Source organism: Cervus canadensis, chromosome 8 (assembly GCF_019320065.1).
Source record: "Cervus canadensis isolate Bull #8, Minnesota chromosome 8, ASM1932006v1, whole genome shotgun sequence".
In the NCBI taxonomy this organism is placed as follows: Eukaryota; Metazoa; Chordata; class Mammalia; order Artiodactyla; family Cervidae; genus Cervus; species Cervus canadensis.
Genome location: NC_057393.1, coordinates 40,719,144 through 40,737,523, shown reverse-complemented (window position 1 = coordinate 40,737,523; position 18,380 = coordinate 40,719,144). Strand labels below are relative to the sequence as shown.

At 42.1% G+C, this 18,380-nt stretch overlaps 1 protein-coding gene and 1 pseudogene across 2 annotated transcripts in view; one reads left to right on the top strand and one right to left on the bottom strand.

Moving 5' to 3' along the window:
* PAPSS2 (3'-phosphoadenosine 5'-phosphosulfate synthase 2) overlaps positions 1-18,380 on the top strand; it is an 84,193-nt gene that overhangs the window by 63,994 nt on the left and 1,819 nt on the right. For both annotated transcript variants that reach the window (XM_043476100.1, XM_043476101.1), the window contains exons 8-11: positions 383-588; positions 13,901-14,036; positions 15,889-16,157; positions 17,567-17,796. In XM_043476100.1, coding sequence (XP_043332035.1) covers positions 383-588; positions 13,901-14,036; positions 15,889-16,157; positions 17,567-17,796 — 841 coding nt within the window. The remainder of the gene's footprint in view (positions 1-382; positions 589-13,900; positions 14,037-15,888; positions 16,158-17,566; positions 17,797-18,380) is intronic.
* On the bottom strand, positions 7,638-7,755 carry LOC122446941 (annotated as a pseudogene).

The following is an 18,380-nucleotide window of genomic DNA, read 5'->3' as shown; positions in this document are numbered from 1 at the left end:
GACTCACAGAGACGCCGGGCATTGCCTTTATTTGGTCTAATTGGATTTTTAAAGACTAAGCAACCTAGTGTGTGGAAGTCAGGACGGAACTTTCCAAAGGGAACTCAGAAGGGAGATAATCCCTCCTGGGCCTCCGAGTCACTTACTGAAGCCATCTCCACAAATTGAAACAGCCCTCTTTTCACAAATGCTCCATCTCTTGCTTTGAGAAGCCTCTTCTCAAAGGATTGATCACAGATTCTAGAAAAACTAGTGCAGCAGCACAGCTATGTTAGAGTTGGGTCTTGATGCCTCTTGCAGGAAATGGCACACATGGGCGTTCCCTTTAAAGGAGCACATGCCTCGTACCCCACATTTACACATCACATGGCTCTTTCCACAGATGGAGTGATCAACATGAGCATCCCTATAGTACTGCCCGTCTCTGCGGATGATAAGACACGGCTGGAAGGCTGCAGTGAGTTTGTCTTAACACACGGAGGACGGAGGGTTGCTATCTTACAAGATCCTGAATTCTACGAACATAGAAAAGAGGAACGTTGTTCCCATGTGTGGGGCACAACGTGTGAAAAACACCCCTATATCAAAGTAAGTGGCAAAACCTTCAGAAGGGCTTTCTTTCAACTTGGGGTAAAAAAAAATTCTTTTTAATTCCTTCATGAAGGACTTAGAAAAACTGGGGTGAGATGGAAAAATGTGTTTCTAAGGGAGATCTTGCAAGCTTTGCCTGGGGAGATCTTTTTCGTTAGGGAAAAGAAATGACTTTCTGTTCGAGGGTTGGTCTGAATGGTCTCTTGTGATGGCCAGTCCCCTCAGCTAAATGGGGAACAAGTGGACCGGAGAGATAATTTTGTCTAGCATCCTGAGAAGAGGACCAAAATCATAGCTGTGCTATGCGAAAAACCACAGTTAGAGCTTGCAGCCCTGTTTATCTTGAAATTCACAAGGGAAGTCAATTTCTTCCTACAGACTGGATCCAACTGACCTCTGAAAAGAGACTTGAAGTTCATGCTCTGTGGTCATTGTGGGGGAGGAGGGTGGTGGTCAGTGACATTCTTTCAGTAAACAAAAGCACAAATAGCGGCAGTTTCCAGAGGGAAAATGCCACATTTTCATCAGTGGATATTTTTAAGATTGAAAAATGTGTTTATCTGATTAGGATTGTTTTGGTGTCAATCTGCCTAAAGGCAAAATAGACTAAAAGTTTTCAGATTCCTTTACAGCTTCTAACTGTTGGCAGTGATGGGGTGGGATGGCAAGGAGTGGAATTGCTGGATGTGGTTCATCTTCCATAAAGAAAAATATGTGAAATTGAATTCAAGAGCCATCCTTCATCCAAGATTAGAGCATTAGAGCTGAAATAAGAAAAGACACATACTAGTGATTTCAGAAAGTTCACAGGAATAAAGAACCATTTGCAACCCAGGAGACTCTAGAAAGCCTTGTGATTAAACAAGGCAGTCCTCTCTCTGGTTCTTTGTTTCTTCATTTATAAAAGGAGTGGACCAGATTCAGAATAACTCCGAGATCCGAGATGTCTTCCAGTCCCATGACCGCACACAATGGATGTGTGAAGAAACCTGTCCAAATCTGTTAGATAAATCTTTTTTTTTTGGTTGTGAACTGTTGCAAGGTAGAGAGAGCTTTTTCAAGGCCTCGGTGGAACACAGAGGTCAGTGGGTGAGCAAAGCAGCTTTTCATTTATTGGACACAACTGTTCACCCTGCTGATAGGCTCAGAGCCATCTGAACATTTTCTCTCCAAGAGGCTGTCAGACAGTCCTTAAAATAACTGGACAACAGCTATTTGAGGAATTATGTTCCAAGCCTTAATTATGCCTTTATTTCTTTCCTTCTCGTATCATACTCCTATAGGTTTAGGATCTTACCTGCGCTCAGTAACCTAAAGAGCCGTGATCTTGCTTCATGCCCGTTCAGATACTTTCACTTTGGGGGCCTAACATTCACATACACATCGTTAGCACTAAAAAGAAAAAAAAAAAACCTAAAGGATTTCTTAAGCAGTTACTTCTTTTTATCTTGTCTTGCATCCGGTGTTGGCAGTTGGAGGTCAGAAGTTCTTGGATGCTGGGGAGAGCGGTGGTGTGACTCATGGGCTTGACAATCTAGTCAGTGACTCAGTACCATTAGATCACAGAGGGACTCTGTCAGCATCCCCAGGGAGCTCATGGTGAGAAATGGGCCATGGATCACCCGAGACAGAGAACCACTCACCCTGTATAAGCGACACGCTGAGTGTTGAAGGTGTGTTTATGGGAAAGGAACTCTCCTCATTGCACATTTTAAATTTTCACTTTTTTCCGTTAAGGTTCTTTTAAACATTTTTAATTCCTCTTTATTTTTGCCTGCACTGGGTCTTCAGCTCACAAGCTTTCTCTATTCGCAGCGAATGGGGGGCTACTCTCTAGGTGTGGTGCGCCGGCTTCTCATTGCGATGGCCTCTCTTGTTGTGGGGCCCGGGCTACAGGTGCATGGGCTCCGTAGTTCTACTGCATGAGCTTAGTTTCTCTGAAGCATGTGGGATCTTCCCAGACTGGGGATTGAACCCGTGTCCCCTGCATTGGCAGGTGGATTCTCAACCACTGGACCACCAGGGAAGTCCCACTGCAAATCTTTTAGCACCTTGAAATTCACAGTAATTAAATATTTTTATTTTTTAATTTTCAGAACCCCAAACTTTTCCAACAGTAATTCCTTCCAAAAGTATTCATAGGCTTCCTTGTATTTCCATGTGGCCCTGGGAGTTATATTTGCATAGAAAGTGGTCAGTCACCAAGGAGACCATCTGCCTCTGTTACACAACCCCTCACTGCAGTTTACCCTGACCTTCCATCCCAATCCTCCTAACCCTCCCTCTCACTAATACGGAACCACAGATGAGATCATGAGGAAAAGCAAGTGAAACTTGTAAAAGTAATACTTAAAGGAATCCTGTTGTCTTTTATCTGTGGCTCTCAAAGCTTTTCCAAATGGTAATTGTTTCTCACGACACTCTGGTGAAGCACCTAAGAATCACTATTCCTGTTTTATGATGTAGAAACCAAGAGTGAAGGATAGGAGGGAAGACTTTCATATCCTTTAGCCTTGCAGTGAAGACCATTATCGTTAGTTTGCCCAACAGCATCACCTGTTTAAAAATTACCCGTGACCAGAGCCCTCCCTCACAGACTTTGATTTCATTGGCCTGGGCTCAGTTCTGCATGTCATGGGTTTTGAAGCTTCTTGTGATTCTAATGTACTGTGAAGGTTGAGAACCATGGCACTAGATAATTATCCGGAGCTGTTTCTCATGGGGCTCCACCAGGATATATCCTGCAAGCACCTCACATTCAACATGGACAACTTCACCCCAGCCTGGCCCCCACCTGTGTCCCCCCCCAGTTCCATGAACAGCTCCCCCATCCAAACTGTGGTCCGTGTCCCAATCCTGGATATCATTCTTTTTTTCCTTTAATTTTTTAAGACATAAGATCAACAACATTTGTTTTCCATAATGAATTTTCTGTTTTTAGTGTACGTCTTCTGGCATTTTGAAAAAATATATTCCTAACTCTCTGTGTTATTTTCAAAGTATTATTTTTATTTAAGTTGAAGTATAGTTGATTTACAATATTATGGTAGCTTCAGGTGTATAGCAAACTGATTCAGTTATATGTGTATATACACATAGACACACACACACACATACATATATACATATATATCTCCTTTCTCAGACTCTTTTCCCATATAGCTTATTACAGAGTATGGGGTAGAGTTCCCTGTGTTATATAGTAGGTCCCTGTGATGATCTATATTATATATAGTGGTGTCTATATATTAATCCCAACATCCTACTTTATCTCTCTCACTGTGATAACCATGTTTGCTTTCTATGTCTATAAATCTGTTTCAAAAGTAAGTTCATGTGTATCATTTTTTAAAGATTCCACATATAAGTGATATATTTGTCTTTCTCTTACTTCACTCACTACAATAATCTTTAGGTTGATCCATGTTGCTGCACATGGCATCATTTCATTTTTTATGGCTGAGTAATATTCCATCGTATATATATACCACACTGGATGTCATTCTTGCTTCTTTCTTCTCCCTTGTCCATTCAATCACCAGTCCTAACAGTTCTGCTTCCAAAGTATTGCTTGAAGTTGTTCTTTTCTGTTCCAACTTGGGCCAGGACACTGAATTTCTTCCCTATCTCTTGCCCTACTCCCCTCAAATACTTTCTCTATTCTTCAGCTGGAGCAACTGTTCAAGCTTTATTTGGAACTCATACAGAGATATAACTCTATCTTACTACTCATTACTGCCACCACTGAAAATATTCTTTCATTCATTCTCAGCTGGTCATTGTAGCATCTCTCTCATACTTTTGCATATGCTAGTCCCCCAACCTAGGACACTGTTCCTTCCATTCCTGCCTCCTCACTGTGTTACGCCTTCCCACCCTTAGCTGCTCCTTTCCTTCTTATGGGCACATCCCCTCTCCCTCTCTAGGTTGTTTCTTTCTCCTCTTCCTCACCTTGCCCTCTTGTTCACCATAGCTTTCTTAGTTCTCATCCAAGTGCTTGGGCTCCTCCTCTTATCCTTTTTACTTTCCTGCTGTCTGTGACTCTGAGCCCGGTTCCTCTTTCACTGTTTCACTAGACTCCCTTAAAGCCTGTTACTCATACCCCTGTGTGTCCAGTTCTGAAGACTGTCTAACTGTGTTCCTACACCTGCCTTTGGTAGGAGGCTTGGAAAGAAGTGGGGACTTCTGGCCAGAAAGTCCTTGGAAATGGGGCGGAGCCACTGGACCTCCCTTCCTAATAGCTGGACCACAGTTCTGGGATTACCTTTGAGAGAGATGCCCTTTGTCCTTCCTGATCCAAGATATGCCAAAAGCTTGGTTTCAGCATCACTCTCCATATATATTTTTAGGCTGGGTGGTGCATGAAACAGGTTCAGTATTGCCTTCACTAATAGAACAATGTAGGGTGGACCCCTGGTGTCCAGAATGAGTTACTGCCATGCCCAAGGATTTGAGGTCTCTCAAAATTTTATTTGTAGTTTAAGCAAAGAGGAGAAAGTAAATGTAGAGGTTTGGGTATTTGACAATATTCTTAAGTCATTTTCCTGAGCATGGAATTTAGGAGGCGGGCCATAAGAAAACCAAATTCCTTGCAGTCACTCTTTCTCTACTCAGAGTTTCTCAACCACAGCACTATTAACCATGGGGCTGGGTAGTTCTTTGTTGTGGGGCTGTCCTGTTCAACATAGGGTATTTAATAGCATTCCTGGCCTCTATACACTGGATGCCAACAGGACACCCTTCCGCACTCCAGCTGTGATGATCAAAATTGTCTTCAGATATTGTCTGATGTCACCAGTAGAGGCAAAATCGCCCTCTGTTGAGAACCATGGATGGCTCTAATCTCCCATTCCCTGAAGAGCTATGAAATGCAAGTCATTGTAAACCCCAACATCTGACCATGACAGGAAATTGAACCAGGTGCACCATCACCACCTTGATGTCTTCTGGCTGGGTGTTAAAAATTAATCAGCTTTCTCTCCCTTTTTCTTGCATCTCTCTTTTCTGCTAAAATACAGGCTGACCACACTATCTTTGGACAGTGCAAAAGGCAGTTCTGGAATCTGATCAGGGGAATGGTTGCACAACTATGATGTGGTTGAGGAGTAAGACCTTTTGTAATGTTTGTCTTCACGACTGACGAAAGACATCTATTCTCAGGTGTGATGTATCGCATTGCAGCGTCATATGGAACGTATTTGGTTCAGTTCAGTCGCTCAGTTGTGTCTGACTCTTTGCGACCCCATGGACTTTAGCATGCCAGGCACCCTGTCCATCACCAACTCCTAGAGTTTACTCAAACTCATGTGCATGAGTCGATGATGCTATCCAACCATCTCATCCTCTGTAGTCCCTTTCTCCTCCAGCCTTCAATCTTTCCCAGCATCAGGGTCTTTTCCAGTGAGTCAGTTCTTTGCATCAGGTGGCCAAAGTATTGGAGTTTCAGCTTCAGCATCAGTCTTTCCACTAAATACCCAGGGCTGATCTCCTTTAGGATGGACTGGTTGGATCTCTTTGCAGTCCAAGGGACTCTCAAGAGTCTTCTCCAACACCACAGTTCAAAAGCATCAATTCTTCAGCACTCAGCTTTCTTTATGGTCCAACTCTCACATCCATACATGACCACTGGGAAAACCATAGCTTTGACTAGATGGACCTTTGTTGTCAAAGTAATGTCTCTGCTTTTTAATATGTTGTCTAGGTTGGTCATAGCTTTTCTTCCAAGGAGCAAGCGTCTTTTAATTTCATGGCTGCAGTCGCCATCTACAGTGATTTTGGAGCCCCCCCAAAATAAAAGATCAATGCAAAGAAATACAGGAAAATAATAGAATGGGAAAGACTAGAGATCTCTTCAAGAAAATTAGAGATATTAAGGGAACATTTCATGCAAAGATAGGCTCAATACAGGACAGAAATGGCATGGACCTAACAGAAGCAGAGGAGATTAAGAAGAGGTGGCAAGAATACACAGAAAAACTATACAAAAAAAGTCTTCATGACCCAGATAATCACGATGGTGTGATCACTCACCTAGAGCCAGACATCCTGGAATGCGAAGTCAAGTGGGCCTTAGGAAGCATCACTATGAACAAAGCTAGTGAGGTGATGGAATTCCAGTTGAGCTATTTCAAATCCTGAAAGATGATGCTGTGACAGTGCTGCACTCAATGTGCCAGCAAATTTGGAAAACTCAGAAGTGGCCACAGGACTAGAAAAGGTCAGTATTCATTCCAATCCCAAAGAAAGGTGATTCCAAAGAATGTTCAAACTACTGGACAGTTGCATGCATCTCACACGCTAGTCAAGTAATGCTCAAAATTCTCCATGCCAGGCTTCAGCAATACATGAATCGTGAACTTCCAGATGTTCAAGCTGGATTTAGAAAAGGCAGAGGAGCCAGAGATCAAAGTGCCAGCATCCACTGGATCATCGAGAAAGCAAGAGAGTTCCAGAAAACACCTATTTCTGCTTTATTGACTATGCCAAAGCCTTTGACTGTGTGGATCACAATAAACTGTGGAAAATTCTTAAATAGGTGGGACTACCAGACCACCTTACCTGCCTCCTGAGAAATCTGTATGCTGGTCAAGAAGCAACAATTAGAACTGGACATGGAACAGCAGACTGGTTCCAAATAGGTAAAGGAGTACATCAAGGCTATATATTGTCACCCTGCTTATTTAACTTATATGCAGAGTATATCATGCAAAATGCCAGGCTGAATGAAGCACAAGCTGGAATCAAGGTTGCTGGGAGAAATATCAATAACCTCAGATATGCAGATGACACCACCCTTATGGCAGAAAGCAAAGAAGAACTAAAGAGCCTCTTGATGAAAGTGAAAGAGGAGAGTGAAAAGTTGGTTTAAAACTCAACATTCAGAAAACTAAGATCATGGCATCCAGTCCCATCACTTCATGGCAAATAGATGGGGAAAACAATGGAACATATTTAAGTTCATGGGAAAAACAAAGGTTGTCATGTTATTCTGTTTTTGGGTTAACTGAGATATGATGAACATATAACAATGTTTAAGGTGTACAATGTAAAAACCACGGTTAGATGCCACAAAGTAGATGGCAAGGCATTAACCGTATGTGTGCTGTCAGGACTGGGGCCTCTTCCATCTTTGTCAAGGAAAGTGCTAATCCTCTCATCAAACACTGTCACGCTTTGCCTTTTCATTACTTGACCATTCTTTATGCCACATTCACACCTAATATTTGTGGAATTCAGGGTAAGAATGAGTTGACACCCAGTATCATATTTAGAAGTTACTTATCTAAAAAATAAATAAGTTACTTAACTGATAAATTTAAATAAAATGTTTTATCTTTCTACTTGACAGTATGCCTTGATCACACCCTGGAAGGCCAGGCTCAGTTTTAGACTTCTTGGTTCTGCATCAGGATAAGGTCGTGTGTGGAGAGCTGGCTCTTTGTCTGCAGCCGCCCCCTCCTCTTCCTATGCTTGGCCTTGCTGCATGCCACAAGGACCCTCTGGGTCTGCTTGTGGGCACCCAAGGCAGAATGTTCCAGGTACACAGGTCATGGGCTAGAGAGTAAATACAGACTTCAGGTGGGCCTGCTCACAAGAGGTTCCTTGCCCTGACAGAAGAGGCACAGTTGAAGAGGACCAGAGTTGGGCCATCTAAAGTATGGGACAGTATACAGAGGGTTCTTTTCAAAAGTCTCCTTGTTCTGTTCGTCACCCACCCTTTCCTGAAGTCACTTTTTCAACTGAGACTGGGTATTGAAAAGTGAGAGTATTGATACTAATTTTAGAGGAAACTTCAATGAAAAATGAGTTTTGTTATCTATCATCTATTTATCTCAGTTCACTTTAGTTCAGTCGCTTAGTCATGTCCGACTCTTTGCAACCCCATGAACTGCAGCACACCAGGCCTCCCTGTCCATCACCAACTCCCGGAGTCCACCCAAACCCATGTCCATCGAGTTGGTGATGCCATCCAACCATCTCATCCTCTGTAGTCCCCTTCTCCTCCTGCCCTCAATCTTTCCCAGCATCAGGGTCTTTTCAAATGAGTCAGCTCTTCGCATCAGGTGGCCAAAGTATTGGAGTTTCAGCTTCAACAACCTATCAGTCCTTCCAATGAACACCCAGGACTGATCTCCTTTAAGATGGACTGGTTGGATCTCCTTGCAGTCCAAGGGACTCTCAAGAGTCTTCTCCAACACCACAATTCAAAAGCATCAGTTTTTCAGTGCTCAGCTTTCTTCACAGTCCAACTCTCACATCCATACATGACCAATGGAAAAACCATAGCCTTGACTAGACGGACCTTTGTTTGACAAAATAATGTCTCTGCTTTTTAATATGCTATCTAGGTTGGTCATAACTTCCTTCCAAGGAGTAAGTGTCTTTTAATTTCATGGCTGCAATCACCATCTGCAGTGATTTTGGAGCCCCAAAAATAAAGTCTGACACTGTTTCCACTGTCTCCCCATCTATTTCCCATGAGGTGATGGGACCAGATGCCATGATCTTAGTTTTCTGAATGTTGAGCTTTAAGCCAACTTTTTCACTCTCCTCTTTCACTTTCATCAAGAGGCTCTTTAGTTCTTCTTCACTTTCTGCCATAAGGGTGGTGTCATCTGCATATCTGAGGTTATTGATATTTCTCCCAGCAATCTTGATTCCAGCTTGTGCTTCCTTCCAGCCCAGCGTTTCACATGATGTACTCTGCATATAAGTTAAATAAGCAGGGTGACAATATACAGCCTTGACGTACTCCTTTTCCTATTTGGAACCAGTCTGTTGTTCCATGTCCAGTTCTAACTGTTGCTTCCTGACCTGCATACAGGTTTCTCAAGAGGCAGGTCAGGTGGTCTGGTATTCCCATCTCTTTCAGAATTTTCCACAGTTTATTGTGATCCACACAGTCAAAGGCTTTGGCATAGTCAATAAAGCAGAAATAGATGTTTTTCTGGAACTCTCTTGCTTTTTTGATGATCCAGTGGATGTTGGCAATTTGATCTCTGGCTCCTCTGCCTTTTCTAAATTCAGGTTGAACATCTGCAAGTTCACAGTTCATGTATTGCTGAAGCCTGGCATGGAGAATTTTGAGCATTACTTTACTAGCGTGTGAGATGAGTGCAATTGTTTGAGCATTTGTGCAGTAGTTTGAGCATTTTTTGGCATTGCCTTTTCTTGGGATTGGAATGAAAACTGACCTTTTCCAGTCCTGTGGCCCTTGCTGAGTTTTCCAAATTTGCTGACATATTGATGACAGCACTTTCACAGGATCTTTCAGGATTTGAAATAGGTCAACTGGAATTCCATCACCTCCACTAGCTTTGTTCATAGTGATGCTTCCTAAGGCCCACTTGACTTCACATTCCAGGATGTCTGGCTCTAGCTGAGGGTGAGTGATCATACCATCATGATTATCTGGGTCATGAAGATCTTTTTTGTACAGTTCTTCTGTCTATTCTTGCCACCTCTTAGCATCCTCTGCTTCTGTTAGGTCCATACCATTTCTGTTCTGTATTGAGCCCATCTTTGCATGAAATGTTCCCTTGGTATCTTTAATTTTCTTGAAGAGATCTCTAGTCTTTTCCATTCTATTGTTTTCCTCTATTTCTTTGCATTGATTGCTGAGGCAGGCTTTCTTATCTCTCCTTGCTTTTCTTTGGAACTCTGCATTCAAATGGGAATATCTTTCCTTTTCTCCTTTGCTTTTTGCTTTTCTTGTTTTCACAGCTATTTGTAAGGCCTCCTCAGACAGCCATTTTGCTTTTTTGCATTTCTTTTCCATGGGGATGATCTTGATCCCTGTCTCCTGTACAGTGTCATGAACCTCCATCCATAGTTCATCAGACACTCTGTCTATTAGATCTAGTCCCTTAAATCTATTTCTCACTTCCACTGTATAGTCATGAGGGATTTGATTTAGGTCATACCTGAATGGTCTAGTGGTTTTCCCTACTGTCTTCAATTTAAGTCTGAATTTGGCAATAAGGAGTTCATGATCTGAGCCACAGTCAGCTCCTGGTCTTGTTTTTGCTGACTGTATAGAGCTTCTCCGTCTTTGGCTGCAAAGAATATAATTAATCTGATTTCACTGTCAACTATCTGGTGATGTCCATGTGTAGAGTCTTCTCTTGTGTTGTTGGAAGAGGGTGTTTGCTATGACCAGTGCGTTCTCTTGGCAAAACTCTATTAGCCTTTGCCCTGCTTCATTCTGTACTCAAAGGTCAAATTTGCCTGTTACTTCAGGTGTTTCTTGACTTCCTACTTTTGCATTCCAGTCCCCTATGTGGGCACCTCTTCTTAGTATCTTCTAAGGCATGAAGGGCATCTATTTTGGGTGTTAGTTCTAAAAGGTCTTGTAGGTCTTCTGAACCATTCAACTTCAGCTTCTTTAGCATTACTGGTTGGGGCATAGACTTGGATTACCGTGATATTGAATGGTTTGCCTTGGAAATGAACAGAGATCATTCTGTCGTTTGTGATATTGCATTCAAGTACTGCATTTCGGACTCTCTTGTTGACTATGATGGCTACTCCATTTCTTCTAAGGGATTCCTGCCCACAGTAGTAAATATAATGGTCATCTGAGTTAAATTCACCCATTCCAGTCCATCTTAGTTCACTGATTCCTAGAATGTTGATGTTCACTCTTGCCATCTCCTGTTTGACCACTTCCAATTTGCCTCGATTCATGGACCTAATATTCCACGTTCCTATGCAATATTGCTCTTTACAGCATCGAACCTTGCTTCTATCACCAGTCCCATCCACAACTGGGTATTGTTTTTGGCTCCATCCCTTCATTCTTTCTGGAGTTATTTCTCCACTGATCTCCAGTAGCATATTGGGCACCTACCGACCTGGGGAGTTCCTCTTTAAGTATCCTATCTTTTTGCCTTTTCATACTGTTCATAGGGTTCTCAAGGCAAGAATACTGAAGTGGTTTGCCATTCCCTTCTCCAGTGGACCACATTCTGTCAGAACTCTCCACCATGACCCGTCTGTCTTGAGTGGCCCCACACGGCATGGATAAGTTTCACTGAGTTAGGCAAGGCTGTGGTCCGTGTGATCAGATTGGCTAGTTGTCTGTGATTGTGGTTTCAGTCTGTATGCCCTCTGATGCCCTCTCTCAGTGCTACTGTCTTACTTGGGTTTCTCTTACCTTGGATGTGGGGTATCTCTTGACGACGGCTCCAGCAAACGCAGCCGCTGCTCCTTACCTTGGACGTGGGGCAGCTCCTCTCGGCCACGCTCCTGCACCGTCACAGCCACTGTGCTATTTACCCACCATCTATCTATTTTGGGCTTCCCACGTGGCTCGTTAGTCAGGAATCTGCCTGACAATGCAGGAGATGCAGGGGACGCAGATTCCATCTGGGTCAGGAAGATTCCCTGGTGGAAATGGCAACCTATATTCCAGAAAAGAATCCTGTATTCTTGCCTGGAAAATCCTATGGACAGAGGAGCCTGGCGGGCTACATACAGGCCATGGAGTTGCAAGAGTCAGATATAACGTATAGAGACTAAACAATTCAGTAGTATTAAGCAATTCACCTTTTAAAACAGATCTTCAAAACTTTTTTCATCTTGAAAATCTGAAACTCTGTACCTATTAAATAACAAGTCTCCTTTTCTCTCCCTAGCCCCTGGTATCAACCATTCTATTTTCTATGAATTTGACTAGATACCTCATGTAAGTGAAAAAATACAGTATTTACCCTTTTGTGAATTGCTTTTTCACTTAGCTTAATGTCTTCAAGTTTCATCCATGTTGTAGCCTGTGACAGGATTTCCTTTGCTGTGAAGTCTGAATAATATTCCATCATATGCATGACATTCATGTTTATCATTGGTTTATCTTTTGAGAGAGATCTGGGTTGCATCCACCTTTTAGCTATTGTGAATAGCGCTACTATGAATATGGATGTGCAAATCTCTGTGAGATATTGCTTTTAATTCTTTTGGATATATATCCAGAAATGGGATTATCAGATCATGTGTCAGCTGCATTTTTAATTTTTTGAAGAAACTCCATACTGATACACCATTTTATAATCTCACCAACAGTACATGAGGGAGTTCTCCACATCCTTGCCACCCTTGTTACTTTCTGTTTGTGATAGTAGCCACCCTAATAGGAGTGAGGCTGCATTTCTCCAATAACTAGTGATGTTGGGCATCTTTTCATATCCCTGTTGGCCATCTGTACATCATATTTGGGATAAATGTCTGTTCAAGTTCTTTGCTGATTTTTAAATTTGGTTCTTTAATTTTTTATATCAACGAAGAATATCCACAATGATACAAAATGGCTATTCAAGTACTCTTCCCTTTTCCAACCACCTACCTGAAGTTGAATTTTCTTTACCTGTTTCAGCCAAAATAACATATTACCATAGAATAAGTGAAAAAGTAGATATGAGAATCCAGCTGCCTTCTATTAAGTCAGATAATGAAGAGATTTGCAAATGTATAAAACAATGCTACTTTTCACTTATATTTTTGTAAAATATTTTTCACCAAATAATAAAATTTTATGCTAATATTTAATGACTTTACTATTGTTAGTTTTAGGTCAGTAAATATTTTTAAGGGTTCTCAGTTTGTTTAAAAATAATTTTATTTTTGGCTGTGCTGGGTCTTCATTGCTGTGTGCAGGCTTTCTCTAGTTGCAGCAAGTGGGGGCTACTCTCTAGTTACAGTGCCAGGCTTCTCATTGCAGTGGCTTCTCTTGTGGTGGTGGTGAAGGAAATGGCAACCCACTCCAGTACTCTTGCCTGGAAAATCCCATGGACGGAGGAGCCTGGTAGGCTACAGTCCACGGGGTCGCAAAGAGTCGGACACGACTGAGCGACTTCACCTCACTTCATGTCTCTTGTTGTGGAGAACAGGCTCTAGGGCTCAATAGTTGCGGCTCGTTTGCTCCAGAGCACAGGTGCATGCATGGGCTTGGTTGCTCCAGGGCATGTGGCATCTTCCCTGATCAAGGGTGGAACCCATGTCTTCTGCATTGGTAGGTGGATTCTTTACCACTGGGCTACCAGGGAAGCCCTAAGTGTTCTCACTTTTAATCTCTAAAACAGAAAATAATGATAGATATAATCAGTATTTTTTAAAAAGTTCATTTATCCTCAGTAATTTTTAAGAGTATAAAGGATTTGAGAAATTAAAAAGTTTGATATATACTGTGCTAGAAATGTTGAAGAACTGAAAGCAGTTAGTTCAAGTAGCCCAAGATTGGTTCAGAAGAAGACACTTTCTTAGATAAAATAGAAAACAATATGGATCACTAAGAATTTTAATAAATTCTTTCTAGATGGTGATGGAAAGTGGGGATTGGCTGGTTGGTGGTGACCTTCAGGTGCTGGAAAGAATACAGTGGAATGATGGGTTGGATCAATACCGCCTGACACCTCTGGAGCTCAAACAAAAGTGTAAAGAAATGGATGCTGGTATGTAGGCTGACTCTCCTGCATTTGTTAATACTCCTAACCATCCTCTGCTTACAGAATTAAGGATATCAGGAAACAGCATGTTTATAGGTTTGAAAAGTTGAAAACCTTCATCGTCTATTGATATGTCTATTGATATGGAAATCATAAAGCTTAAAGCTTCCAATCATAAAGATATGGAAAGCTTATAAAGTTGAACTACTAAAATATTATGCAGCTATTAAAAAATATATACACTGACACAGAAAGATACCCAAAGTATATTTGTTAAGTGAAAAAACAAATTTCAGAACAGTATGTATAGAATAATCTTGGAAAACAAAGCAAAATGGGATAATTGCTTTTAAAATCCAAACCTACTTCTGTGTTTAGCAGTGGAAATGTCTGGCAACATGTGACCCAACCTGCCAATGACAGCAGCTACCTCTAAGGATAAAGTGGGGCCAAGGGGGAGGGAAGATTTTCACTTTATGTATTTTGAAAAAGAAAGAAAAAAGTAATAATAGGATGATGGATGATTTTCATATTCTATTTTTGGCTTTTCTGTATTTCCTAAGTTTTGTATAATGGATGTACATTAATCCATTTCATAACCAAAAAGAAAAATTAAGCCTCCCAGGACTTCACCACTATGTTTTGAAGATTTCCATAAAGTGAAGAAGTGTTTTTATATCTTTAAGTTGTTAAGATTTTGCTGATTCCAGAAAATATTCCTCATCAATATTCACACCCCAGGGAAATGAGGCTGGAGCAGGGCACAAGGGGACGGATCAATATCAGCCCCTGCCTGAGCTGTGGTTTGTAAGAAAGGTCTTGGCAACTAATGTGTTCATTTCTGAGTCAGGCTCTCTGTTTAGGGCTTCCTGTGTCCTATCCCTGTCTAAAAAGTCTGGTACTGGTTAGTACCTTTGGAGTAACACCCCTAAAGATCCAGGCGCTTCTCCAGCTGGTTCTTAAAAGCAAGTGGATATACTCAAATTCGTTCTTTTTTATGGCTGAGTAATATTCCATTATATATAGGTACCATATCTTCTTTATCCATTCATGAGTCAGTGGACATGTAGGTTGCTTCCATGTCCTGGCTGTTGTAAACAGTGCTGCTATGAAAATTGGGGTACATGTGTCTTTTTTGATTATGATTTTTCTCGGGGTATATGCCAAGCAGTGGAGTTGCTGGGTCATATATGGTAGATTTATTCCTAGTTTTTTTTAAGGAATCTCCATACCGTTCTCCATTATGGTTCTATCAGTTTACATTCCCACCAACAGTGTAGCAGGGTTCCCTTTTCCCCACATCCTCTCCAGGGTTTCAGTCAGCTCTAGTGAGGTGGATGAACCTAGAGCCTGCTATACAGAGTGAAGTCAGAAAAACAAATATAGTACATTAATGCATGTATATGGAATCTAGAAAAATAGTATCAATGAACCTATTTGCAGGAAAGGAATGGATGGATATGTGGATGTAGAGAACAAACTTGTGTACACAGTAGAGGAAGGAGAAAGTGGGATGAATGGAGAAAGTAGCATTACATATATACACAATCGGGTGTAAGATGGATATCTGGTGAGAAGTGGTTGTGGAGGACCGGGAGCCCAGTCTGGCACTCTGTGATGGACCTGGAGGGGTTGGGTGGGGGTGGTGGAGGGGGCAAATGTATAATTATGACTGATTTTATTGTTGTTTGGCAGAAACCAACACAACATTGTAAAAAAATTTTTTTAATTTAAATTAAAAAATAGAAGAAAAAGCAAGTGGATATAACAAGTGCACTGAATAAACACAGCTGAGTCCTTTTCTGTTCTTGAAGGTATTGCATGTCTTTGATCTTGGTGTTCTGTTTTCATTTCCCAGATGCAGTGTTTGCATTTCAGTTGCGCAATCCTGTCCACAATGGCCATGCTCTGTTGATGCAGGACACCCGCCGCAGGCTCCTGGAGAGAGGCTACAAGCACCCAGTCCTGCTGCTCCACCCCCTGGGTGGCTGGACCAAGGATGATGACGTGCCCCTGGACTGGCGGATGAAACAACATGCAGCTGTGCTCGAAGAAGAGGTTCTTGATCCCAAGTCAACTATTGTTGCCATCTTCCCATCTCCCATGTTATATGCTGGCCCCACAGAGGTGAGCAGTTCCCTGAGCTGGGCTCTGGGACTCACAAGTGCAGGGTCAAGTCTCAGAAAAGCAAGAGCACTTCTGGGATTCTTCTTTATGAGCAGATTCTGACACCTTTTGGTCTCTTTTCTTTATCTGATCTGATTGTTTCCATATAGAACTTTTGGGGCTTCCCTGGTGGCTCAGAGTCTGCCTGCAATGCAAGAGACCCATGTTCCTGGGTCAGGAAGATCCCCTGGAGAAGGGAATGGCAATCCACTCCAGTATTCTTGCCTGGAGAATTCCATGGACAGAGGAGTCTGGCAGGCTACAGTCCACGGGGTTGCAAAGTCAGACCCGACTGAGCCACTAACGCTTTTCACTTTTCATCTGTGAAAATACTAGCAACATCAAATCAAACCTATCATACACTGCCTCTGAGACTCTGAAAGTTGGTATGTGAACGAGGTGGATAATACAGCTTACCTGGGTTATAGGGCAAGATGTATCTAGCCTAATATTTCAGCAGTTACCACTTACTCCTAAGTGATTCACCATGCTCAGTGAGCTACATTAGAAGGGAGACGGTATCTTTAAAAGCTTAATGTCTCCCTTTCACCGTAACACATTGGGCCTGTCAAACAGACTTTCTTTGTTGCACAGCACCACCAGTGTAGTGGATATGAACAAGTTTGCGGTAAGAATGATGAACTGAAAAGGTCATAACACTTTGGAATGCTCCAAGGTGAGTTTAACGAAATATCTTCAACCAGATCAAATTTCCAGGCCGCTAGCTCTCTTCCCTGTCTGCTCTGAGCTTGAAAGAGAACTTGTTTTTAAATCCCAATGCTGTGTTGAAATGGAATCAATGTCTGCATATGAAGTTTAATTAGCTCATTACTGGCAGTCACATGGAATTCCATGGTAAGTGATTGGAGTTTGTAATTTCCCTTAAATTGTGATTTATTTTGAATAGGAAGGAACTGAAAAGTAAAATTCACATAGTTCTGTGGAATAGTAAGATCTGAGTGTTTGTCATCTGTTAGTCTGGAGAGATTATGAAAATATAACCCCAGGTTCTAAGAGGGAAGGTTCTTATCTTTAAAGCTCCTATGTTAATTGCTCAGTCATGTCTGACCCTTTGTGACCCCATGGACTGTATGTAGCCTGTCAGGCTCCTGTTTCCATGGAATACTCTAGGCAAGAATACTGGAGTGGGTTGCCATTTCCTTTTCCAAAAACTCCTATATTCTTCCCAGTAGGACAATACAGATGAGATAAGAGCAGTCTTGGACACCTCACTGACTTTCTTGCAAAATTATTAATTGACCCACATTGCTGAATTACTTTTGAAGCAGAATAAAGGGATGTCTCCATAAACCTGGGCCCAAAGGATTGGCCAGTGATGATCAGCATGTCCTTGATGTGATATTTCCTAGGTCCAGTGGCACTGCAGGGCCCGGATGGTTGCAGGGGCCAATTTCTACATTGTGGGCCGGGACCCTGCAGGAATGCCCCATCCTGAGACCAAGAAAGACCTGTATGAACCCACTCATGGGGGAAAGGTCTTGACCATGGCCCCTGGCCTCACCTCTGTAGAAATCATTCCATTCCGAGTGGCTGCCTACAACAAGGCCAAGAAAGCCATGGACTTCTATGATCCAGAAAGGTAGGTTTTCTGAGGAAAATTCTTTTTTCTTTTTTTTAACTTTAAAATGCCTTTATTTTCTAAAATCTTTGTATCATGAGGTAATAAAGGAAAATTCTTTAATCAACATTTGTACAGCTGGAATGATGAGAGAAAATTCTGGGAAAGCTCCTGGCTGGGCTGACAGTCCCTTGTAAGCTCAGACCTGGTCTTGCACATTGTGTGTGCTCCAATGTTGTAGCACAGCCCCATTTGTGGTAGACGGTCCTTAAGTATTTCCTTCCCAACACACATTCCTTGGGCAGGCTTTGAGTGCCTGGCACATTACATGAAAGGATTGTATACATGGAAAAAGATTTCATGTGTTAATAGAGCACTCAACCACGCTCGGAGCTCACCAAGTAGTCAGAGCTATAGATGACGTGCCCCGTGAACTGAGGTGCAGTGAGCGCCGACTGCACAGCTGCTCCGATTTCCAGGTCTTCTGCAAGTTCCTTTACTGAAGATTTACTGAACCGCTTAACTTAGAAAGATGCAGCATCTTACAGAAAGAAAAAAATATACTCTCAGAACCCATAACGTCCTCCTGCGGTCTTTGAGGTAGA